Source organism: Salmo salar, chromosome ssa27 (genome assembly GCF_905237065.1).
Source record: "Salmo salar chromosome ssa27, Ssal_v3.1, whole genome shotgun sequence".
Lineage (NCBI taxonomy): Eukaryota > Metazoa > Chordata > Actinopteri > Salmoniformes > Salmonidae > Salmo > Salmo salar.
Genome location: NC_059468.1, coordinates 11,320,937 through 11,345,997, shown reverse-complemented (window position 1 = coordinate 11,345,997; position 25,061 = coordinate 11,320,937). Strand labels below are relative to the sequence as shown.

At 44.5% G+C, this 25,061-nt stretch overlaps 1 protein-coding gene across 2 annotated transcripts in view; it reads right to left on the bottom strand.

The window, feature by feature from the left end:
• LOC106588363 (venom phosphodiesterase 2) overlaps window positions 1–20,774 on the bottom strand; it is a 39,117-nt gene extending 18,343 nt beyond the window's left edge. Inside the window, exons 1-16 of one of the 2 annotated variants that reach the window (XM_014177271.2) lie at window positions 20,484–20,773; window positions 14,723–14,810; window positions 14,333–14,467; window positions 12,485–12,610; window positions 12,248–12,308; window positions 11,988–12,085; window positions 11,780–11,859; window positions 10,379–10,498; window positions 9,964–10,073; window positions 9,780–9,845; window positions 9,588–9,660; window positions 6,132–6,240; window positions 5,741–5,869; window positions 5,623–5,654; window positions 5,270–5,397; window positions 5,086–5,155 (exon numbers count right to left, since the gene is read on the bottom strand). In XM_014177271.2, the coding sequence (XP_014032746.1) occupies window positions 5,086–5,155; window positions 5,270–5,397; window positions 5,623–5,654; window positions 5,741–5,869; window positions 6,132–6,240; window positions 9,588–9,660; window positions 9,780–9,845; window positions 9,964–10,073; window positions 10,379–10,498; window positions 11,780–11,859; window positions 11,988–12,085; window positions 12,248–12,308; window positions 12,485–12,610; window positions 14,333–14,467; window positions 14,723–14,810; window positions 20,484–20,525 (1,467 nt within the window). In that variant the 5' untranslated portion in view covers window positions 20,526–20,773. Of the gene's footprint in view, window positions 1–5,085; window positions 5,156–5,269; window positions 5,398–5,622; window positions 5,655–5,740; window positions 5,870–6,131; window positions 6,241–9,587; window positions 9,661–9,779; window positions 9,846–9,963; window positions 10,074–10,378; window positions 10,499–11,779; window positions 11,860–11,987; window positions 12,086–12,247; window positions 12,309–12,484; window positions 12,611–14,332; window positions 14,468–14,722; window positions 14,811–20,483 lie in introns of both variants that reach the window. The other variant, XM_045709456.1, reaches the window with a different exon arrangement.
• Between the last annotated feature and the right edge of the window lie 4,287 nt (window positions 20,775–25,061).

Below are 25,061 nucleotides of genomic sequence, written 5' to 3'. Positions count from 1 at the left end.
GTCCAGATGAGGAAAGGGTGCTTAGCCCCCTCAAGCCAATGTCTCCACACCTTCAGAGCCTTGATCACAGCTAACAACTCCCGTTCCCCCACGTCATAGTTCTGCTCCGCCGGCCCGAGCTTCCTGGAAAAGAAAGCGCACGGGTGGAGTTTGGGTGGCGTGCCCGAGCGCTGTGATAGCACGGCCCCCACCCCAGTCTCAGACGCGTCCACCTCCACTATGAATGCCAAAGAGGGGTCCGGATGAGCCAGCACGGGAGCGTCGGTAAAGAGCTCCTTCAGGCGACTGAACGCTCTGTTCGCCTCTGCTGACCAGCGCAAGCGCGCCGGACCCCCCTTCAGCAGTGAGGTAATGGGAGCAGCAACTTGACCAAAGCCCGGATAAACCTCCGGTAGTAATTGGCAAACCCTAAAAACCGCTGCACCTCCTTTACCGTGGTCTGAGTCGGCCAATTACGCACGGCTTTAACGCGGTCATCCTCCATCACCACCCCCGAGGTGGAAATGCGATACCCCAGGAAGGAAACGGCTCGTTTGAAAAACTCACATTTCTCAGCCTTAACGTACAGGTCATTCTCCAGCAGTCGCCCAAGCACCTTGCGCACCAGGGAGACATGCGCGGCGCGGGTGGCGGAATAGATCAGGATGTCATCAATATACACCACCACCCCCTGCCCGTGCAGGTCCCTGAGAATCTCGTCAACAAAGGATTGAAAGACGGCTGGAGCATTCTTTAACCCATACGGCATGACGAGGTACTCATAGTGGCCTGATGTGGTACTGAATGCGGTTTTCCACTCGTCTCCTCCCCGGATACGCACCAGATTGTATGCGCTCCTGAGGTCCAGTTTCGTGAAAAAACGCGCGCCGTGAAATGATTCCACCGCCGTAGCGATGAGAGGTAGCGGGTAACTAAACCCTACTGTGATAGAATTTAGACCTCGATAATCAATGCACGGACGCAGCCCTCCATCCTTTTTCTTCACGAAAAAGAAACCCGAGGAGACGGGTGACATGGAGGGCCGAATGTACCCCTGTCTCAGAGATTCCGTGACATATGTCTCCATAGCCAACGTTTCCTCCTGTGACAATGGGTACACGTGACTCCTGGGAAGTGTAGCGTTTACCTGGAGGTTTATCACGCAATCCCCTCGTCGATGAGGTGGTAATCGGGTCGCCCTCTTTTTACAGAGGGCGATAGCCAAATCGCCATATTCTGAGGGAATGCGCACAGTGGAAACCTGGTCTGGACTCTCCACCGTCGTCGCACCGATGGAAACTCCTTTACACCTGCCTGAGCACTCCTCTGACCACCCTCTGAGAGCCCCCTGTCTCCACGAAATATTAGGATTGTGATTGGCCAGCCAGCGAATCCCCAGCACCACCGGAAACGCAGGCGAATCAATGAGGAAGAGACTAATCCGTTCCCCATGATCCCCCTGCGTTACCATGTCCAGTGGCACCGTGGCCTCCCTGACCAGTCCTGACCCTAATGGTTGGCTATCTAAGGAGTGCACGGGGAAAGGTTGGTCCAACGACACCAGGGGAATCCCTAGCCTTAACGCGAGCCCACGATCCATAAAGTTTCCAGCTGCGCCTGAATCGACTAGCGCCTTATGCTGGAAAGAGGGAGAAAACAAGGGGAAAGTTACTAAAACGAACATATGACCAACAGGGAGCTCTGGGTGAGGTTGGTGCTTACTCACCTGAGGTGAACGAGGAGTGCTCCGCCTGCCATCCCGATTCCCAGAGGAGCTCGCCCAGCACCGGTCGGTAGTGTGTCCTCTCCGACCACACTGGGTACAGGAGGAGCCTCCTCCTCCGGTTCCCCTGGACGCGGCCCCCCCTAGCTCCAGAGGGACGGGAGCTGGAGGACCTGGAGGTGGAACCAACAGGGCCCGGTCCGGACCCCCTTCGAGCAGCCAGCAGGTTGTCGAGACGAATGGACATGTCTATTAGTTCATCCAGTGAGAGGGTAGTGTCCCGACAGGCTAGCTCCCGGCAGACGTCCTCCCGGGGGCTACGCCGATAGTTGTCCATCAGGGCCCTGTCGTTCCACCCCACTCCAGCAGCCAGGGTCCGGAACTCCAGAGCAAAATCCTGTGCGCTCCTCGTCTCCTGCCGCAGGTGGAACAGCCGTTCACCCGCCGCCCGGCCTTCTGCTGGGTGGTCGAACACGGCCCGGAAACGGCGGGTGAACTCGGGGTAGTGATCCCTTGCCGAGTCTGGGCCATACCACACTGCGTTGGCCCACTCCAGGGCACGTCCCGTTAAGCAGGAGACGAGGACGCTTACGCTCTCCTCTCCCGAGGGAGTCGGACGAACGGTAGCCAGGTACAACTCCAACTGTAGCAGGAACCCCTGGCACCCAGCCGCCGCTCCATCGTACTCCCTGGGGAGAGCCAGGCGCAAGGCTCCGGGTCCGGACGCCGGTGGAGGGGTAGCTGTTGGGGGGGGAGTTGGTGCGGGGGATGCGGTAGGGAGGCCACTCCTCTCCCATCGGTCCATCCTCTCCATCATCTGATCCATCGCTGAGCCGATTCGGTGGAGAATGGTGGTATGATGGAGGACCCGTTCTTCCATCGATGGGAGAGGAGGGGAGGCTGCTCCTGCTGACTCCATAGCGGTGCGGGATTCTGTCAGTAACTGCTAGGAGTGGTGGTAGGAGTCAGGCGCAGAGAGCAGAGGTAAGGAAATTTGTGTTTATTCCAATAAACACAAAAACGGTCGACGCCAACACAACCGGCGTGAAAAATGCAAAGTGCCCAGAACAACAGGTACACAGCATGCATATAAAATAATACTTGTCGATCGCCAGCACATCCAATAACAATACACACTCTGACGCAAAATAATTCCGCACAAACCTGGGCGGGCTAAACAGGCTTAAATAACCATAAATCAAGAGAACCAAATGGGGAACAGGTGCAAACAATAAGACATACCAAACGAAAAGGAAAAAGGGATCAGCGGCGGCTAGTAGGCCGGTGACGACGACCGCCGAGCGCCGCCCGAGCAGGCAGGGGAGCCACCGTCGGTGGAATTCGTGACACCCGTGTAGTTCTGGGCTGATTCCTCACCGTTCTCATGATCATTTCAACTCCACGAGGTGAGATCTTGCATGGAGCCCCAGGCCGAGGGAGATTGATAGTTCTTTTGTGTTTCGTCCATTTGCGAATAATCGCACCAACTGTTGTCACCTTCTCACCAAGCTGCTTGGCGATGGTCTTGTAGCCCATTCCAGCCTTGTGTAGGTCTACAATCTTGTCCCTGACATCCTTGGAGAGCTCTTTGGTCTTGGCCATGGTGGAGAGTTTGGAATCTGATTGATTGATTGCTTCTGTGGACAGGTGTCCTTTATTCAGTTAACAAACTGAGATTAGGAGCACTCCCTTTAGGAGTGTGCTCCTAATCTCAGCTCGTTACCTGTATAAAAGACACCTTGGAGCCAGAAATCTTTCTGATTGAGAGGGGGTCAAATACTTATTTCCCTCATTAAAATGCAAATCAATTTATAACATTTTTGACATGCGTTTTTCTGGATTATTTTGTTGTTATTCTGTCTCTCACTGTTCAAATAAACTTACCATTAAAATTATAGACTGATCATTTCTTTGTCAGTGGGCAAACGTACAAAATCAGCAGGGGATCAAATACTTGTTTCCCTCACTGTACACTGAGTGTAAAAAACATTAGGAACACCCTCCTAATTTTGAGTTGCACCCCCTTTTGCCCTCAGAACAGCCTCCTCGTGGCTATCTACAAGTTGTCGAAAGCGTTCCATAGAGATGCTGGCCCGTGTTGACTGCAATGCTTCGCACAGTTGTGTCAAGTTGGCTGGATGTCCTTTGGGTGGTGGACCATTATTGATACACAGAGGATACTGTGCAGCATTGTGGTTCTTGACACAAACCGGTACCATATCCCATCCAAAAGTACTTCAATATTTTGTCTTGCCCATTCACCCCCTGAATGGCCAACAAACACAATACATGTCTCAATTGTCTCTATGCTTAAAAATCCTTCTTTAACCCGTCTCTTCCCCTTCAGCTACACTGATTGAAGTGGATTTAACAAGGGACATCAATAAGAGATCATAGTTTTCACCTGGTCAGTCTATGTCATGGAATGAGCAGGTGTTCCTAATGTTTTGTACACTCAGTTCAAAGATGTGTGTGTGTATATATATAATACATACTGAACAAAAATATTAACACAACATGTAAAGTGTTGGTCCCATGTTTCATGAGCTGAAATAAAAGATTCCAGAAATGTTCCATACACACAAATAGCTTGTTTCTCTAAATTGTTTTGCACAAATTGTTTTTCCATCCCAGTTAGTGAGCAATTCTCCTTTGCCAAAATAATCCATCCACCTGACAGGTGTGGCATATCAAGAAGCTGGTTTAAACAGCATGATCATTACACAGGTGCATCTTGTGCTGGAGACAATAAAAGGCCACTCTAAAATTTGCAACACAATGCCACCGATGTCTCAAGTTTTGAGGGAGCGTGCAATTGGCATGCTGACTGCAGGAATGTCCACCAGACCTGTTGCCAGAGGTATGAATGTTAATTTCTCAACCGTAAGCCGAGAATTTGTCAATACGTCCAACCAGCCTCACAACCGCCGACCACGTGTAACCACGCCAGCCCAGGACCTCCACATCTGGCTTCTTCCCCTACGGGATTGATCGAGACCAGCCACTGGGACGGCTGATGAAACTGAAGAGTATTTCTGTCTGTGATAAAGCCCTTTGATGGGGGGAAAAAAAAACTCATTATGATTGTCTGAGCCTGGCTCCCCAGTGGGTGGGACTGGCTCCCAAGTGGGTGGGCCTATCCCCTCCCAGGCCCACCCATGGCTGTGCCCATGACTAGTAATGTGATATCCATAGATTAGGGTCTAATAAATGTATTTCAATTGACTGATTTCCTTATATTAACTGTAACTCAGTAAAATCGTTGAAATTGTTGCATGTTGCGTTTATATTTTTGTTCAGTATATTTTTTAAACCAATCAAATGAAGTTTGTACTCATTAACTAACTGATTTATTTGAGTAAATGGATCTCCTTCCTACTCACATGCATACTGGCATCATCATTGTCATACCCATGAGCTCCACCTGCACAGAAGGTCAAAGACCCTGGGTATCTACAACATAACACAGAAATATGTAAGAAGCCAACATTTTTCTACATCATGCCCTACTAAAATCCACACCAGGGTTATGTTGATGAAGTAGGGTGGAGTTTCTTAAATCGGTACCTCTCGAACAGCCATCCTGGTTTGACTATCACGCTGACGTCCTCAATCCGTCTACTGTTTGCGTAGTGGAACCGCTTGGGCAGATAGTTTTTCAGGTAAGGCTTGACCTTCTGACCGTTCTTCTTGCACTGGAATCCCAAGAAAACAACACAATATTTTTGATTAATCAGTAGGTTTCTATAACAGATACAGTATGAGGGACAAAACATTATGGGACTGAATACAAACAACATATGAACATCTTCAGTTTGCCTAAACATTTGATTATTCCTCAATTGGAGCATTTCCAGTCAATATGGCAATCACGGCTAGTTTAAATCAAGGTGAATGATTTCTTTTTGCTTCTTACTCACCGTCATGTTGGCTACAAGTTGGGCCGAGTCCACTGTCAAAGGAAACAACAGGAATATGTCATTTTTATTGCGATACAAAGAAAAGGTACATTTTCTACATGTTTGGTCTTACACTCACAGGGTTGGTTTTTGTCATTGGATCTAATTCTCCCAAAAGGTCCCTCGTAGACATATAGACCACCAACATTTTCCACCTGGAGTAGATCCTGGAGGACTTCCTTCCTGTCACAACTTGTGTCCTCCATACCTATTGGTGTAGCCCAATAAAGTTTTTGTTGAAGTTTCCACACAAACTTATTTGTACAGCATTGAACTATTAAGCCACAACACTAATACAACAATGCTTACTATTTTTTCATGTTTGTAGACTAATTCCATATTATTCTAAATACATTCCATTTTTAGATATACTAGGTCTATGGGAAAGAGGTCCATTTGCTGTCCAGATGTCAGATTTGTGGAGGTAAAGGGCGAATACATTTGATTCCTTTGATTTATTAGCCTCCTACCGTGGTCAGCTACGATGATGATGTTGAGACACTGATGCAGGTTTAGCTGTTTGAGTCCGTTCATCAGTTGACCAATGACCTTGTCCACTCCTGTGAGAGCCTCGATCAACTGAAATACAGTGAGAAACTTGTGAGACTGTTACATCTGTGACTGTAGTCTTCAATGACTTCATTGACCAAGGCTAATGGCAACCTCATCATAATTAAACCTTGATTATTGTTAAGTACCAGTCTATTTACAGAAAGTAAACACACTTTGACGTGTGTTTACTTGTGATTTATGCACGGTTATATGAAAACAAATGTTGAGTTCTATAAAAATAAAAAAATCTATGTCATTTTCTCTTGGGGTTACTACAATATGTAAATGTCATTACATCATAACTTTGGATCATGATGATTTAACAATATGTTTGCATTTATAAGGCAACTGATTTGAAGGGGCCTTTTCAATGGAGAAAAAGTATGCCCAACATAATAGTCAACAGCACCATTTGTTCACATGTGTGCAAGACATTGAACTTTCACCTTTTGGTGAGCACTTTAACTTGGCGTTCAGCATTGAATCTAAGCCATGTGTTTTGTATACAGCGGTCATGGATCAAAATCATTCAGTGGGTTGCTCTGTCTATCAAATCAAATCAAATGGTTTTTGTCACATGCACTGAATACTACAGATACCTTACAGTGAAATGCTTACTTACAAGCCCTTAACCAATTGATTTTATTTTATTTAACCTTCATTTAACTAGGCAAATCAGTTAAGAACAAATTCTTATTTGCAATGAAGGCCTACCCCGGCCAAACCCGGACGACGCTGGGCCAATTGTGCACCGCCCTATGGGACTCCCAATCACGGCCGGATGTGATTCAGCCTGGATTCAAACCGGGGGCTGTAGTGTCCCCTCTTGCACTGAGATGCAGTGCCTTAGACCGCTGTGCCACTCGGGAGCCCAAAACCAACAATGCAGTTTTAAGAAAAATAAGTGTTAAGTAGAAAATAGATTAGTAAAAAATAAAAATAAATATTTAATTAAAGAGCAACAGTAAAATAACAGTAGCGAGGCTATATACAGGGGGAACTGGTACAGAGTCAGTGTGTGGGGGCACAGGTTAGTCGAGGTAATTGAGGCAATATGTACATGTAGGTACAGTTAAAGTGACTATGCATAGATAATAAACAGAGAGTAGCAGCAGCATAAAAGAGGTGGGGCAACGCAAATAGTCTGGGTAGCCATTTGATTAGCTGTTCAGGACTCTTATTGATTGGGGGTAGAAGCTGTTAAGAAGCCTTTTGGACCTAGACTTGGTGCTCTGGTACCGGTTTCCGTGTGGTAGCAGAGAGAACAGTCCATGACCTGGGTGGCTGGAGTCTTTGACAGTTTTTAGGGCCTTCCTCTGACACCGCCTGGTATTGAGGTCCTGGATGGCAGGAAGCTTGGCCCCAGTGATGTACTGGGCCGTTCGCACTACCCTCTGTAGTGCCTTGCGGTCGGAGGCTGAGCAGTTTCCATACCAGGTGGTGATGCAACCAGTCAGGATGCTCTCGATGGGGCAGCTGCAGAACTTTTTGAGGATCTGAGGATCCATGCCAAATCTTTTCAGTCTCCTGAGGGGGAATAGGTTTTGTCGTGCCCTCTTCACGACTGTCCTGGTGTGTTCGGACCATGATTGTTTGTTGGTAATGTGGACACCAAGGAACTTGAAGCTCTCTACCTGCTCCACTACAGCCCCGTCGATGAGAATGGGGGCGTGCTCGGTCCTCCTTTTCCTGTAGTCCACAATCATCTCCTTTGTCTTGATCACGTTGAGGGAGAGGTTGTTATCCTGGCACCACACGGCTAGGTCTCTGACCTCCTCCCTATAGGCTGTTTCATCGTTGTCGGTGATCAGGCCTACCACTGTTGTGTGGTCGGCAAACTTAATGATGGTGTTGGAGTCGTACCTGGCCATGCAGTCATGAGTGAACAGGGAGTACAGGAGGGGACTGAGCATGCACCCCTGAGGGACCCCCGTTTTGAGGATCAGCGTGGTCGATGTGCTGTTACCTACCCTTACCACCTGGGGACGGCCCGTCAGGAAGTCCAGGATCCAGTTGCAGAGGGAGGTGTATAGTACCAGGGTCCTTAGTGATGAGCTTTGAGGGCACTATGGTGTTGAACGCTAAGCTGTAGTCAATGAGTAGCATTCTCACATAGGTGTTCCTTTTGTCCAGGTGGGAAAGGCCAGTGTGGAATGCAATCTATATTGCATCGTCTGTTGATCTGTTGGGGCAGTATGCAAATTGGAGTGGGTCTAGATTTTCTGGGATAATGGTGTTGATGTGAGCCATGACCAGCCTTTCAAAGCACTTCATGGCTACAGATGTGAGTGCTACGGGTCTGTAGTCATTTTTGGCAGGTTACCTTAGTGTTCTTGGGCACAGGGACTATGATGGTCTGCTTGAAACATGTTGGTATTACAGACTCAGTCAGGGACAGGTTGAAAATGTCAGTGAAGATACTTGCCATATGTTGTTGTTAATGAGAGTTGTGTCAGGGGTTGATTGTGGTGCTATAAAAGCATGTTAAAAGCAGTTACGAGAACAAAAACAAAGGGTAGTTTCGACACATGCCTGACCTAAACACAAGAAGTGAGCCTTTTTGGATTACATTCCGTAACAACAAAGCAGTACATCATGACCTTTTGCTGTTTTGTCCTTGACAGGAATTGAACAACACCTTTGAGGCGGCAGCCTTAATGCTTGACTGAAATAGGTGCCAGTACTCATTTTGTGTGCTGGTACTGTTTATATTTAGGTGCAGGAACTCTGCAGTAGTGTTAATTCTAATATTAGTTATTTTGTCATTTTGGTTATTTTATTAATAAAGATTTATGGGCCATTTCATCAAAGTACTTCAGAGCGTCTGAAGTGTATCTTATTAATGCGAGAGCTTTGGACTATAAAGTTCTATCAGAAAAAATATTATTCTGAGATAATTGGCTTTAATGTTCCGAACTCTCATTGGTTTGAATGGTGTCAGCAATTTTTTCTTGTATTCTTTTGAACGTAACAACATGAATTGTTGCATTTAGAGTACTTTATAGGTAGAGAACATTGAACAGAACAAGGCTATGTCAATAACAACATTTTTTTTTAAAATGCAGATATAGCTTTATTGTCCCAAGCTCTCGAATGGTAGATACAGTATAAGCTTAACAATCCTGAACCTGCTTTGACCTGCAGATTGTTGTAAGGTTGTTGCACCAGAGGTATTTCAATAGTCTGCAGTTGCTTCCTCACCTCTTCTCCTTCCCTTAATATGCAATGATCTGAGAACACAGGGCAGGAGAAAGCAATATGGTGGACAGAAACCTGTTGTTTGCCCTTCGCCTCTCAAGGTATTTCAGTTAATTGCATATGAAATAACTTCAGACTAATGAGATGCATCCTGGTTGTTTTCCTATTGACCTTACCCCTCCACTGACAGGACCAAAGCTGTGCCCCGACTTGTCCGGCTCCTCGAGGTACAACGTGAAGAAATCTGGCCTGCAGGGACAACAATTGTTATACACCACGACATTATACACAATGCACTTTAGGCTTGAATGTCTCTGATAAAGGCTTGCTAGTAGCTGGGATGCCTCTAACTTAAATGGGGGATTTACCTCTCATTATCTGGCAACTGTAGCCACTTCAGGAGTGTGAAGACCCTCTCCTCAAAAGGTATTTTTCTGAAATTAAATTAAAGGCATGATAATAGAAAATGACAGTTCTTATCATCCAAGGGCAATAAAGCTATTGGTCTATTCATATATGAGAAACAAAATAATGTATTCCTGATTATATTACCCGTTGTAGTCTACGTGGATGTCTGGGAAACTGCCATTGATTTTGACATCTGAGCCAGGCCAGAAATACGTTCCTGCTCTTAGTCCTTGGTAACTGGCAGTGTGCCAAATCTACAATGGCAAGGTTATGAGTGAGAAGATTTTCAAATCACTGCTCAGTACTGATCGAAGTATTCTGTTGAGCAGAGAGTTGTGTTCTTTTGTGAACTACAGCAACCCACGTAAATGGACTACACACAATGAAAAAAATATATATATCGACGTCAGGCCCGACTTTCAACGCTATGATCAAAAGATGGCAGTGGGCCCAGTATCTGACTGTGGGAAAATAAATAAAAGTATTCTTATCTTGCTTATCTAACTCTCTAAAGGTCTCAATGTGAATGGCAAAGCAGAAAGCAGCGGGGTGGGCTCACAGGCTGACCAAGGTACCATCTGGGGTTGGACTTCTCGTCGTTTGACAGACTGAAGGAAGCATTGAACACAGGGTCATACATCTTGTTGTCAACCAGCCCGTGGGACTCGGAGTACATGCCCTAAAGATGACACAGTGGACATTTTGTGAAGAAGAATACAAAATTAATGACACAGTTTTGGTAATGACACAAGCTGATGTATATTTTTATTTATTATACGGTTGAAGTCTTCAATTTACATACACCTTAGCCAAATACATACAGATCAGTTTTTCACAATTCCTGACATTTAATCCTTGTAAAAAAATTCCCTGTCAGGTCAGTTAGGATCACCACTTCATTTAAAGAATGTGAAATGTCAGAATAATAGAGAGAATGATTTATTTCAGCTTTAATTTCTTTCATCACATTCCCAGTGGGTCAAAAGTTGACATACACTCAATTAGTATTTGGTAGCAATGGCTTTAAATTATTTAACTTAGGTCATGTGCAGTTGCAAACCGTAGTCTGGCTTTTTTTATGGCGGTTTTGGAGCAGTGGCTTCTTCCTTGCTGAGCGGCCTTTCAGGTTGGGTCGTTAAAGGACTCGTTTTACTGTGGTTATAGATACTTTGTACCTGTTTCCTCCAGCATCTTCACAAGGTCCTTTGCCGTTGTTCTGGGATTGATTTGCACATTTCGCACCAAATTACTTTCATCTCTAGGAGACTGAACGCGTCTCCTTCCTGAGCGGTATGACGGCTGCGTGGTCCCATGGTGTTTATACTTACGTACTATTGTTTGTACAGATGAACGTGGTACCTTCAGGCGTTTGGAAATTGCTCCCAAAGATGAACCAGACTTGTGGAGGTCTACAATTTTTTTCCTGAGGTCTTGGCTGATTTCTTTTGATTTTCCCATGATGTCAAGCAAAGAGGCACTGAGTTTGAAGGTAGGCCGTGAAATACATCCACAGGTACACCTCCAATTGACTCAAATTATGTTAATTAGCCTATCAGAAGCTTCTAAAGCCATGACATCATTTTCTGGAATTTTCCAAGCTGTTTAAAGGCACAGTCAACTTAGTGTATGTAAACTTCTGACCCACTGGAATTGTGATACAGTGAATTATAAGTGAAATAATCTGTCTGTAAACAATTGTTGGAAAAATTACTTGTGTCCTAACCGAGATGTCCTAACCGACTTGCCAAAACTATAGTTTGTTAACAAGAAATGTGTGGAGTGGTTGAAAAACTAGTTTTAATGACGCCAACCTAAGTGTATGTAAACTTCCGACTTCAACTGTATATTTGATATCCCCTTTTTGGCTAATATACAATTCTGTGGGTCTTTAAAAAGTCATACCTGGCATAGTGCATAACAATGGGGTTCTGTGTGAGGATATATACAGTATGAGGCTAACCGTGGCAATGGTGTAGTGATTAGGGAAGGTAATGCTGGGGAACACAGGCTGCATGTAAGGTGCAGAGGTGCCACAGCTTCCTGTTAGAGGGATAAGGATATTGAAAATGATTAGCCCTTATGTGCAAGCCCATTGGTATGGTTACGGCAGTTGAATAGGGATGATGGCACAAACTGATCCCATCTGACAAAGGGATGATGGGACTCACTCAGTTTGTCTAGGACGGGGATGAGGGAACTCCATGTTTGTTGATACTCTGCTCTCAAGCCGTCCAGTGAGATGAGGAGCAGCGGCTGCAGTTTAAAGCTAAGGGTAAAAATATAGATTTTAGAAACATTTAGAAAATATGTAGAATTTTACATTTTACATTTAATTTAGTAATTCAGGTAGATATTGAAGCTTTTTCTAATCATCTTGGCATTCTTGTTTTTTTCAATTTTGTGCATTCCTTTTTGCACTAAAACGTACTTCGCTGGACATTTAGGGCTCGCCAAATCCACACAGTCATCTGCCACCCATTCTGTCTCTCCTTCATTTATGGGAAAACAAGTACAAGTGAGAAAATGGAAGAAAAAAAATCATTTCAAGTGTTCCTCCAAATCTGTCTCAATGCAAACATTTGAGCTATTGAGTCCATTGGATGCACACACATGGATACATAGTAATGTGTACATTGACCTGAACATTTCATAACGTTCTTCTCACCTTGACAGACATGTTTGAAGTTGGTACAACAGTCACCAGCACCCAGGCAGTCGTCAGAGCAGTGGCACCTGCTCTCCACCAACCTCGTTTCTCCACAGCGCAGTTTGGTGCACTCCCATTGTTGAGCTGTTGGATAAAGCCATTAGAAGTGGTGAAGCTAGCTAAACCATAATAAGCTGATATGTGAAGAAGGTAACAGTTCTGTCATCAAAGTTCAGTGTTTTCTTAGTTGAATAAAGTGGTAGACTTGAACCCTATCGGTCATGATATGCTATCATAAAAAAATTAGACATGACAAGACCCAGTGGCGGTCGGTGCCGTTTATGATGCGGGAGGACGTTTTTTTTTCATGAGCATGACCTTATGAAAAACGTCCCGTGCGTCTCAGTTGGTAGAGCATGGTGTTTGCAACGCCAGGGTTGTGGGTTCGATTCCCACGGGGGACCAGTACGAAAAAAAATGTATGCATTCACTACTGTAAGTCGCTCTGGATAAGAGCGTCTGCTAAATGACAAAAATGTAAAATGTTATTTATATTACAGCATATTGGATGACTGTCATTCATATTCCATTCACCCAGTTCAATGTAACATCGATAGGTTTAGGCTACTACATAATACTCTAATTTTCCCTATAATATCATGAGGTTGCTAAAACCTAGCCTATGAATGAAAGCTTACAACCTAGGTGCACACAGGTCAAGAGAAACATGTGAGGCCTTGCACACTCTTGCCTGCATCTAGCTGGTAAAGAGGGTGTAATCATTAGTCCAACAGTTGCAAACGAGAGTTCAGGTATGTTCATCCCTGTTTCGTTCTGTTTGCTTCCGTTTAAGAAACGTTTTTCAACAGAATTGGCGGAATGAATACACCCCGTGTAAACACAGTTCACTTTCATAGCAGCTACGTTGTACTCCTTCTCGCATCTATTCACTCTCATCCTCTCACCTTTTCTCTTTGTTTGTGCACTTCAATGCACAACACATCAGCTGTATGTGACCAGGTGAAAAAACCTTTCCAAGCCAAACCATATCATAACCACTACACACAGCCTACATCGTTGTCACCATATTAGCTAAAGTAACATCATAGTCAACATAGCTAAAATAACTAACACATTAGTAAACCGCTACAATCATACAGTAACATTACAGTGTATAGTCAGTAAGCAGTTTAGCAGTTACACCGGCGGGCCCCGGTGGCAATACATTTGTTAAACCAAAAGCGACACTGGAAGAGTTCCAGTGTTGTGTTGGATAGTCATAGCCAGCTAGATAACATAGAATCCCTCTGTTTGAGCTGGGTGTTTGAGGAGGCTAAACTAGCTAGCTGCATTTGCAAAAAATATGAAACCTCTCTCTCTTTCTTGCTTCTCCTTCATTTATAAAGAAATGAATTTGTTCAAAACTGTTCAACTATTGTTTTTGTCTCTCTTTGAGTCAACTACTCACCACATTTTATGCACTGCAGTGCAGCTAGCTAGCACTGCAGTGCATAAAATGTGGTGAGTAGTTGACTCAAAGAGAGACAAAAACAATAGTTGAACAGTTTATGCTTTCAGTACTAGATTCATTTTCTAATCCTTTGATTGGGTGGACAACATGTCAGTTCACGCTACTAGAGCTCTGATAGGTTGGAGGATGTCCTCCGGAAGTTGTCATAATTACTGTGTAAGTCTATGGAAGGGGGTGAGAACCATAAGCCTCCTAGGATTTGTATTGAAGTCAATATATTCAGAGGACGGAAACTATCTGTCCTCCGGCTAAACCATGGTGCTACCCTACAGAGTGCTGTGGTGCGCCCCAGAGATTGGGAACCACTGATGTAATTTACAGTAAACATGGCTCACTTGGTTGGAAACAGATGTCCTGAAAGTCATAGCAACAGTTATTGTTGGTGACACACTGAGTATCACAGCGACAGCCTGGTGTCTCATCGTCGAAGGGCTCATAGCATCTGTTCTTGCAGGAGGTATTGGGAACCACTGGAACACATGAAGGTACACTGAGCACTTCCAGTGGATTTCACAGGTGCAGCTTATACAGTAGAACAGGGGGCACCAACTGATGGCTCGCGGGCCAAATCCGGCCCACGAGCCAATTTGATTTGGCACACCAAGGAAGTCTTCATTTTATTGTTGAAGTGGTGATATCAAATATCACATATTATTGTAATTATACATATTGTGGTTGTGTAAGTGATTTTTTTACAGAATCTGCTCCAATAAGAAATAGTGTACCTTTGTTTCGACAGTCCTCTAGTTGTAAACCAAGCCCCAGTCCGAGCCCTAGGATTATGGTGACCATAGAGATCGCCAAAGCACCTATCTACACATACAGACACACACAAACACATACATACGTGTACGCGCACACACACACACACACACACACACAGTATCAGTATCAGTACAAGTATCAACCACAAAGACACTAGTTCTATTACAAAATGTTTTTGAAAAAAGGGCATCCCATTTACTGTGGTATACCAAGACGGTAACACTTTACAATAAGGTTCCATTTGTAAAGGGTTTATAAACGGTTTGTAATTACGATATTAACGCTTATTTAATCATTTTTAAATGCATTATTAACCATTAATAAATGAGTTGTAACAAATTGGTCAAAATAGTGCTTGCCAAATAGTGAGCCACTATTTACCTGCAGTTATCAACCATTTGTAAATGCACTTCCAAATGCGTATAATATTGAACCCTTATGTATCATCATGCAACCTTATTTTCAATGGTTGCACAGTTAAACTATAGTCATTTTCTCACTTTTGGGTGTGATGCATTGTTGCTCTGTCCCAGAAACAGAAGAGGTTGGTTTTCAGACCAACGGTCAACTCCCATGATGTGTCTTTCCCCCACATTTGAAACCCTGATGATGCATTGGTACACATATTAAAGGCCTCATCTGAAGAGACCTCATCTGAAGATCTCAAGCCATATTACTGGTGCTGGTTTCTGAAAAATGTCCCCTACTTTGTGAGATCTGCCCATCTGTGAAACGTGTTTGAAATAAAGATGACCTGGAACGTGTCCAGAATGTTGTGTTGACACTGACATTATGTGACAGTGCATAATGCAGAATCATGATGGACGTGGCTATGAGAAGTGTGCAAAGTCCAGAAAGAAGAGATTGCATGAAATAATCATTGTTCACAGGATCAAAATGATGATATGGAGAGAGGGTAAATTCTCTATGCAATTTGTTTCACTTTTGAATAGAGAAATTCTGCTGGATGATTTAGCACACTGCTCAGTTAGCTAAGTTTAGCTAGCTTTTGTTTAGCTAGCGTTTGTGGATTAGCATGCTAGCTAGCTATAGTAGTTACCTAACTAGCTGTTAGCTGGTAAGTTAGCTAGCTAGCATTATTTTTCTACACACTAACATGAGTGGTTCCAATTTTAAGACGAACTTACTAGCTAGCTAGCTAACTAGCTAGTGATAACTAGCTAACCCCTTTCATCTGTGGTAGCTAGCTACTGGTGTTAGAAAGTTTTATTTTTTGTTTTTATTTTTATTTCCCCTTTATTTAACCAGGTAGGCTAGTTGAGAACAAGTTCTCATTTGAAACTGCGACCTGGCCAAGATAAAGCAAAGCAGTTCGACACATACAACAACACAGAGTTACATGTTAAACACAGGCTATTAGTAGTTTTAGCTAGCAGTGGATAACATAACAAGCTAAGGCTAAATGGTGGGAATCATGATGATGATATCCAAGCACGAATCCAACACCATCATTAAGTTTGCCGACGACACAACGGAGGTAGGCCTGATCACCGACAACGATGAGACAGCCTCTAGGGAGGAGCTCAGAGACCTGGCAGTGTGGTGCCAGGACAACAACCTCTCCCTCAACATGATCAAGACAAAGGAGATGATTGTGGACTTCAAGAAAAGGAGGGACGAGCACACCCCCATTCTCATCGTCAAGGCTGTAGTCGACCAGGTTGAGAGCTTCAAGTTCCTTGGTGTCCACATCACCAACAAACTATCATGGTCCAAACATATCAAGACAATCGTGAAGAGGGCACGACAACACCTATTCCCCCTCAGGAGACTGAAAATATTTGGCATGGGTCCTCAGATCCTCAAAAAGATCTGCAGCTGCACCATCAAGACCTTCCTGACTGGTTGCATGACTGCCTGGTATGGCAACTGCTCGGCCTCCGACTGCAAGGCACTACAGGGGGTAGTGCGTACGGCCCAGTACATCACTGGGGCCAAGCTTCCTGCCATCCAGGACCTCAGAGGAAAGCCCTAAAACCCCACGGAATCTGTTTTTCTTCAATATAGCCACGCAGCACACTGAACATCCCCTGTGCCATTTCATGCTCGGGAATTGTGAGACAGAACAATATGTCTTCGTGAGTAGCATCCCCTGACATGTAGCTGACAAAAGTCATTGCATGGTCATCTCGGCCCTCACAGCTAACGTCCATTTGGAGAGCATAAGCTGGGGAGTTTGAGTTGTTCAGTCAGTTTCCTCCTAATTGCTAGCTCTAGCATACATTCTTAGTTTCACAGGGTTATCTGGCAAAGGTATTGATGGGAGTTTCTGTGCTTCTGCCTCCCCACACATTGTTTTCACCATATCAATTGCAGCCGGTAATTTCAAAGTCTCTGCAATAGTGTGTGGTTTCATAGCGTAGCGGGCTTAGCCATTCGCTGTGGGTATGATTCAAGTGCAAGGGTCAAGTGCGGCCTTTTCCCACGATCTAAGGACTCTCTCTGGTTGAATTTTTACTATTACATTTAATTAATTGTCATTTTGTCATGCCTGCTCCCACTTCCCCTCGGGGGGGCGTCTTCCATTAAATGTTCACTCCCTGTACTTGCTTCTCGTCTCCAGCGTCGGTCCTTACACATTTAAATTTTTAAGGTTAACCATATTACAGTGATTTAGGGAGACAAAGATGATTTTATAATATTAATAATTAAAAATATATATTTTTACACGGATTTTGGAAATTCTCCCGCGACCCCATTTTCATATCAGGCAACCCCACATGGGGTTGCGACCCTAAGTTTAGGAACCGCTATAGTAGAGTATTGTCTATGCTAAATTGTCATAAATTCCTCTTATCTCCCAAACATTCCCATAAGGTCTCTGTCACGTTCTGACCAGTAAAGGGGTTATTTGTTATTGTAGTTTGGTCAGGACGTGGCAGGGGGGTATTTGTTTTATGTGGTTCGGGGTGTGTGTTTATGTAGAGGGGTGTTTGGTTAGTGTTTTCCGGGGTTTTGGCCTATGTACTATGTTAGTATATTTCTATGTTGTAGTCTAGTCTTTTTAGTTCTAAGTTTAGTTTATTGATTTGGCCTTCAATTGGAGGTAGCTGTTCCTCGTTGCCTCTGATTGAAGGTCCTATTTAGAGGGGTGTGCTTTGTTTGGGTTTTGTGGGAAGTTGTGATTGCATAGCTATGTTTAGCCTGTAATCCTGTTCGTTCATACGTTTTCTTGTTTTGTTTTCTTAAGTGTTCTACATAAATATATAATGAGCACTCAACCCGCTGCGCTTTGGTCCACTTACTACAACGACCGTTACAGTCTCAGATGTCAGGATGTGAAAATGCTTAACAAGAAAGAAGCGGATGAAGACAGAATGGGACCATTATGTTGTATTTTAAATAATTAATCTGTCAATTTCTCTTCTGATTGGTAATGTTAAAAAGGGGAGAAAAAGACACCCCTGTTTATCTGAATTAGCTAGGCTACTCACTATTCCAATGATAGGCTACAGATTTGAGTCACTGCAATTAAAATTGTTTTCCCAATGTATCCTTCTATTAAATTCAATTTTTTTCTTACTATGTATTGCATGTTTGAGGAGATTATTGTATATACTGTTAGAAATGTTTGTAACAACATGAATAAATGGCCAGAAGTTTTCCACTTTCTTTTAAGGTATTTTATTTTTTGAAGTTATAAATACTGGTAGGGTTAGGGTTAGGGTTAGATCTGGTTAGGGTTAGGGTGGTCTGGTTAGGGTTAGGGTTAAAGTGTATAGATCTGTCATTCTCATTGAAAGCAAGTCTAAGAAGTGATAGATCTGTTTTTATGTGTGCTATTTCAATGCTTCCTGGTTTTACGTTTCATTTTTCCGTCTTTTACTTTCTGTTTTGTACACCAGCTTCAAACAGCTGAAAATACAATATCTTTGGTTATGGAAAGTATATTTCACAGCGGTTTAGATGGTACAATGATTCTCTACACAATGACTGCTTGTTTTGTTACATAAACTGAAATTAGGCAAACTGTTAGAATTTTAGCAACCAGGAAATGGTGGAGCGATACTGCACCTTTAAATGTATTTTTTGATAACTCAGTTATAAATGTTTACAGGCCTGTTGTTTAAGAAACATGATACTTTTAGCAGTTATAAATGTTGTTAACTCAGTTATAAACGTTTCTAGGTCTGACACCTTTAAAATAAGGTATACTTTTAGCAGTTATACATGTGGGTAAATCATTTATAGATGATTTGAGAGTTCAGTCAGAAGTTAGACATACTTATAGGCAGTATTGGGTACTCATCACTACATACATGAGAGAAGATTCAACACTTTGTTAAACATGTTCAGTCAATGAATGGTGGGTGGTGTGGTCCCGTGTGGCTCAGTTGGTAGAGCATGGTGTTTGCAACGCCAGGGTTGTGTGTTCGATTTCCACGGGGGACCAGTACGGGGGGAAAAAAGTATGAAATGTATGCATTCACTACTGTAAGTCGCTCTGGATAAGAGCGTTTGCTAAATGACTAAAATGTAAATGTAAAAAATGGTGTGAAGACCAAAACAATCAACATTGTGAGAGGATACCTCCTCCAATGTTTCACCAATCAAAGGTATTACGGTTACCATTTCACAGCAGAGCGTTCACCATACTTAGACTATCACAGAGAAGTGATGTGTGTTGATATTATCTGGTCATCTGTTAAGGGGTAATGACGATTGAAAAATGTCCTGGATGTAATTACCAAGGCATCAGGGTTTCAAAGGTCAGTCAAGACACATCATAAAAACCAACCTCCTCTGTTCCTGGGACAGAGCAACAATGCATCACACCCAAAAGTTAGAAAATGACTATAGTTTAACTGTGCAACCATTGAAAATGAGGTTGCAAGATGACATAAAGGTTAATCTTATAAACATTTATAAGTGCATTTATAAATGGTTAATAACAGGAGGTAAATATTGGCTTACTATTTGGCAAACACTGACCAGTTATTACACTATTTTGGCCAATGTGATATAACTGTTTATTAATGGTTTATAAGGCATTTGCAAATGATTAAATAACCGTTCTAACCCATTTATTACCCCTTTACAAATGGAACCTTATTGTAAAGTGTTACAAAATAAAATGTAGGGTTGCTGAGTCACTGTGGAGAACATATGGTAAAAAATGTGCAAAGGACACAAATACACTGGGCATGTGGAGTGGGCAATACACAATAAGCACACAACTGTGATAGTAAAGCTAGCAGTCCCACTGAAAAAACTTTCCCAAACAATGACCTTATATGCCTTACGAGTATCCTTTTGATTGTCATGAGCATTTTTTTGTAGTGCATTTCATGAGTAGTATAAGTATTCTCCCAAGAGTAGTTTATTTGTATGCATTATAAAGTACAATTACACCCTTTCCCATAAATCCAATCCATCTTATGCATTTCCTATCTCGGTAACACTTAAACTACTTAAAGCCTGCTGGTATGTTTTATAACTTACATTAAGCATTTATGAGCCTTTGTAAGGTTTTATAATAACGATTATAATATGTTATGTCTATGTATCAACATTTCAACTGGTTGGTATTTACTTAAGATTGCAATGAAATGATTATGAGACAAAAGTCTTACAATACATTATGACTGCATCATGATGAATATTACCTGCAGGCTTTAAGTTTAGTATTACCCATATCTCATTATACACCATTTCCATTAGTGAAACATTGAAAAGAAGCTGGATGTTGGATGCACTTACGACAATAGTCTTCTTGCCCAGCAACTCCTTGCTTATCCCCATACTTGAGAGCTGTCCAGTTCTAAACACAGTCAACACAGGGTGCTACTTCACCACAACAGTGAACTCTGGAACTCCATGAGCGTGGGAAAGTAACTTATTGTCAGAAGAGGGAATCTCATGTTTCTGCAACTGTAAAATGCAAGAGACCAATTGAAAGCTTTGGGAACCTGTCCAGAACTCAGCTGATATTAAGCTTTACAGAAAAAGTTAATGATTTACAGGGAAGACGTTTTGCAACTCTGATTTTACAATGTTCAGATCTGATTGAAGAGGGCTGAAAGGTTAGAGAGGCGAGCCAGCAACCGGAAGGTTGCAAATTGAAATCCAATGTCCAACAAGAAAATCTGTTGGCAAGTGAGCTGGCAGCCAGAGGGTTGTTGGTATCAAATCCTAGATGCCATTGCCTGCTGTTGTGCCCTTGAGCAAAACAATTAACCCCCCCACAATAGCTCCCCGCACCTCTCCAAAAGCCTGTGTATATATGTGTCTTTCAGAGTGGTTGGGTTGAAAGTCAAAGTCATATTTCGGTTGGACCCAGTGTGTAATTGACCAATAAAGTGATCTTAATCTTAAAGTCAATATTTTCTGAGAGTAGGAGACTTTATTCATTTATAGGGCAAGTATTGCCCTGGTCGTAATTCTTAGGAATTGGTGAACAATTGTTTATGGTGCAATTGTTGAAATAAAGAAATATAGATCATTTAAATCAGCAATCAGCAGCTGAAACAATAATAAAGTGTCACGATTGTCATAAGGAGTGGACCAAAACGCAGCGGGGAAATGTATACTCATCTTTTTTATTTGAAGAAGGAAAACAAAATAAACACGAATACAAAAAACAAACGACTCCAAACAGTCCCGTCAGGTGCAACAAACACTAAATCAGGAAATAACTACCCACAAACCCCCATAGAACAAACACCCCTATAAACAGGACCTTCAATCAGAGTCAACGAGAAGCAGCTGCCTCCAATTGAAGGTCAACCCAATAAACACCACATAGAAATAGACCAACTAGAAATAACATAGAAATACACTAACATAGAACATAACACAAACAACACCGAACCACACTAAACAAACACCCCCTGCCAGGCCCTGACCAAACTACAATAACAAACAGCCCCTTTACCGGTCAGGACGTGACAGTACCCCCCCCAAAGGTGCATACCCCGGATGCACCTTAAACAACAACAAAAAAATAAACAAAATAAACCCCAACACAAAAATAATCCCCTAACTAAAGGGAGGGAAGGGAGGGTGGCCACCGTCACCGACGGTTCTTGTGCTACACCACCCCCTCCCCAACCTCCTACTACGGAGGTGGATCAGGCTCCGGCCTTACTCCCCAACCTAACCTGTCCACCCCCGCTAACTGCTTATTATTATTTACCCCTCCGGAAGTCTCTGGACTAAGGTGCATCGCTGAAGACCTCGGGCTGATGCGCGTCGCTGGAGACCTCGGGTTGATGCGCGTCACTGGAGGGCCGTCTCTGCTGGCTCCGGACTGGAGGGCCGTCTCTGCTGGCTCCGGACTGGAGGGCCGTCTCTGCTGGCTCCGGACTGGAGGGCCGTCTCTGCTGGCTCCGGACTGGAGGGCCGTCTCTGCTGGCTCCGGACTGGAGGGCCGTCTCTGCTGGCTCCGGACTGGAGGGCCGTCTCTGCTGGCTCCGGACTGGAGGGCCGTCTCTGCTCGCTCCGGACTGGAGGGCCGCCTCTGCTCGCTCCGGACTGGAGGGCCGCCTCTGCTGGCTCCGGACTGTGGGCCGTCTCTGCAGGTTCCGGACTGTGGGCCGTCTCTGCAGGCTCCGGACTGTGGGCCGTCTCTGCAGGCTTCGGACTGTGGGCCGTCTCTGCAGGCTCTGGACTGTGGGCCGTCTCTAGACGGGGTACTGTCGCTGGAAGCTCTGGACGGGGCACTGTCGCCGGAAGCTCTGAACGGGGAACTGTCGTCGGAAGCTCTGAACGGGGAACTGTCGTCGGAAGCTCTGGACGGGGAACTGTCGTCGGAAGCTCTGGACGGGGAACTGTCGTCTGAAGCTCTGGACGGGGAACTGTCGTCTGAAGCTCTGGACGGGGAACTGTCGTCGGAAGCTCTGGACGGGGAACTGTCGTCGGAAGCTCTGGACGGGGAACTGTCGTCGGAAGCTCTGGACGGGAAACTGTCGTCGGAAGCTCTGGACGGGAAACTGTCGTCGGAAGCTATGGACGGGAAACTGTCGTCGGAAGCTATGGACGGGGACTGCGCACTGAAGGCCTGATGCGTGGGGCTGGCTTTGGAGGCTCCAGACTAGGGACACGCAACACAGAGCTAGTGCCAGGAGCAGGACGAACTGGACTGGGCTGACGCACTGGAGGCCTGGTGCGTGGGGCTGGTACTGGAGGTACCAGACTGGAGACACGCACCCCAAGGCTAGTGCGAGGAGCGGGAACTGGATACACTGGGTCATGAGTAGGCACCGGCGGTCTGGAGCGCACCATCTACACAACCCGTCCTGGCTGGATGGTAACAGTAGCTCTGCACGAGCGGAGTGCTGGCACAGGGCAAACTGGGCTGTGCAGAGGCCTGATGGCTGCCGTGCGTAGAGCAGGCGTAGGGTAGCCTGGGCCTAGGAGGCGCACTGGTGACCAGATGTGCTGTGCAGGCATACTCCTACCCGGCTAGATGCCCACTCTAGCACGGTACTTGCGAGGGGCTGGGATCGCTCGCACCGGACTGTGCGTGCGCATGGGCGAGATCGTGCGCACTTCCGCATCCACCGATGCTCTCATGATCTGTTGCTCCTCATAATAAGCACGGGGACTTGGCTTAGGTCTATTACCTGACCTAGCCACTCTCCCCGTGTGCCCCCCCCCCCCAATTTTTTTTTATTGGGGCTGCCTCTCGCCACTTGCCAATCGGCGCGTATAACGCCTCGTAATTGCGCCTTTCTGCCTTGGCTGCCTCCAGCTCCTCCTTAGGGTGCTGGTACTCCCCAGCCTGGTGCCATGGTCCTGCCCCGTCCAGGATTTCCTCCCATGTCCATGAATCCTTATATTCCTCCTGCTGCTCCTTCCTCCGCTGCTTGGTCCATTTGTGGTGGGTAGTTCTGTCACGATTGTCGTAAGGAGTGGACCAAAACGCAGCGGGAAAATGTATACTCATCTTCTTTTTTATTTGAAGAAGGAAAAACAAAAGAAACACGTATACAAAAAACAACCGACTCCAAACAGTCCCGTCAGGTGCAACAAACACTAAACCAGGAAATAACTACCCACAAACCCCCATCGAACAAACACCCCTATAAAAAGGACCTTCAATCAGAGGCAACGAGAAGCAGCTGCTTCCAATTGAAGGTGAACCTAATAAACACCACATAGAAATAGACCAACTAGAAATAACATAGAAATACACTAACATAGAATATAACCCAAACAACCTCGAACCACACTAAACAAACACCCCCTGACCACACTACAATAACAAACAGCCCATTTACTGGACAGGACGTGTCATGCCCCTGTTTCAGTGAAAAGCTGTGGGATGGGGCTGGAGAAATGTACTGTAACCACCCTCAAATTCATATACAGAGCTATGGATGCAAAAATGACAGTGTTATTTTATTTTTTTAACTGTATGTTGCTCTGGAGGAACTGCCCCTCCCTACCTTCAGGCTATGCTCATACCCAACACCCCAACCCGAGCACCGTTCTGGTACATCAGGTCTCTTGGCCCTCCCTCACCTACAGGAGTGCAGCTCCCGCTCAGCCCAGTCCAAGTTCTTCTCTGTCCCGGCACCCCAGTGGTGGAACCAGCTTCCCCCTGAAGCTAGGACAGCAGAGTCCCTGCCCATCTTCCGAATGCACCTGAAACCCTACCTGTTTAAAGAGTATCTTAAATAATCCCCCTCCTCACCTAGACCCCCCCCCCCAAAACAAAATCCTGAACCAACACTTGCACTTGACTCCCCCCCCCTCCCTTTCCTAGCTCTGACTTTGCTGATAACTACTCTATTGAGGAAAAGTGTACTTACTATGACTGTGATATGTGCTTGTCCCACCTAGCTATTTTAACATGAATGCACTAACTGTATGTCGCTCTGGATAAGAATGTCTGCTAAATTACAAAAAAACAAATAAAAATTTAAAAGTCAATAAATCGTTCATAACCACTGACTTTGGAACTTTAAGAAAACGTTTGAGTCTCTGTATGTAAGATCAGTGTAAAGACTGAATCAATTTTTTTCCCTTCAAAGCATAATCTAAACAGTAGCCTAATCCAGCTATGATTCCACTGAAGGAGGGAATTAAGATTTGTAAATGATCTGGAAAAACACTTTGCAGAGCCACTGTCATCTAAATCTGAAATAACAACCACCCAGATTTTAGTGCGTAGCTTCCACAATTATTCCTCATGGATAAACAGACAAGTATAGCATAAGAAAACACACTTTTTAAACTTAGCGTTTTGGTCTTACTCCAAATACTACAGCCAAGGTTAAATGATTGACAAGATGAATGGTTACTGTGGCAAAAAATGACTCAAATGGTCACCTG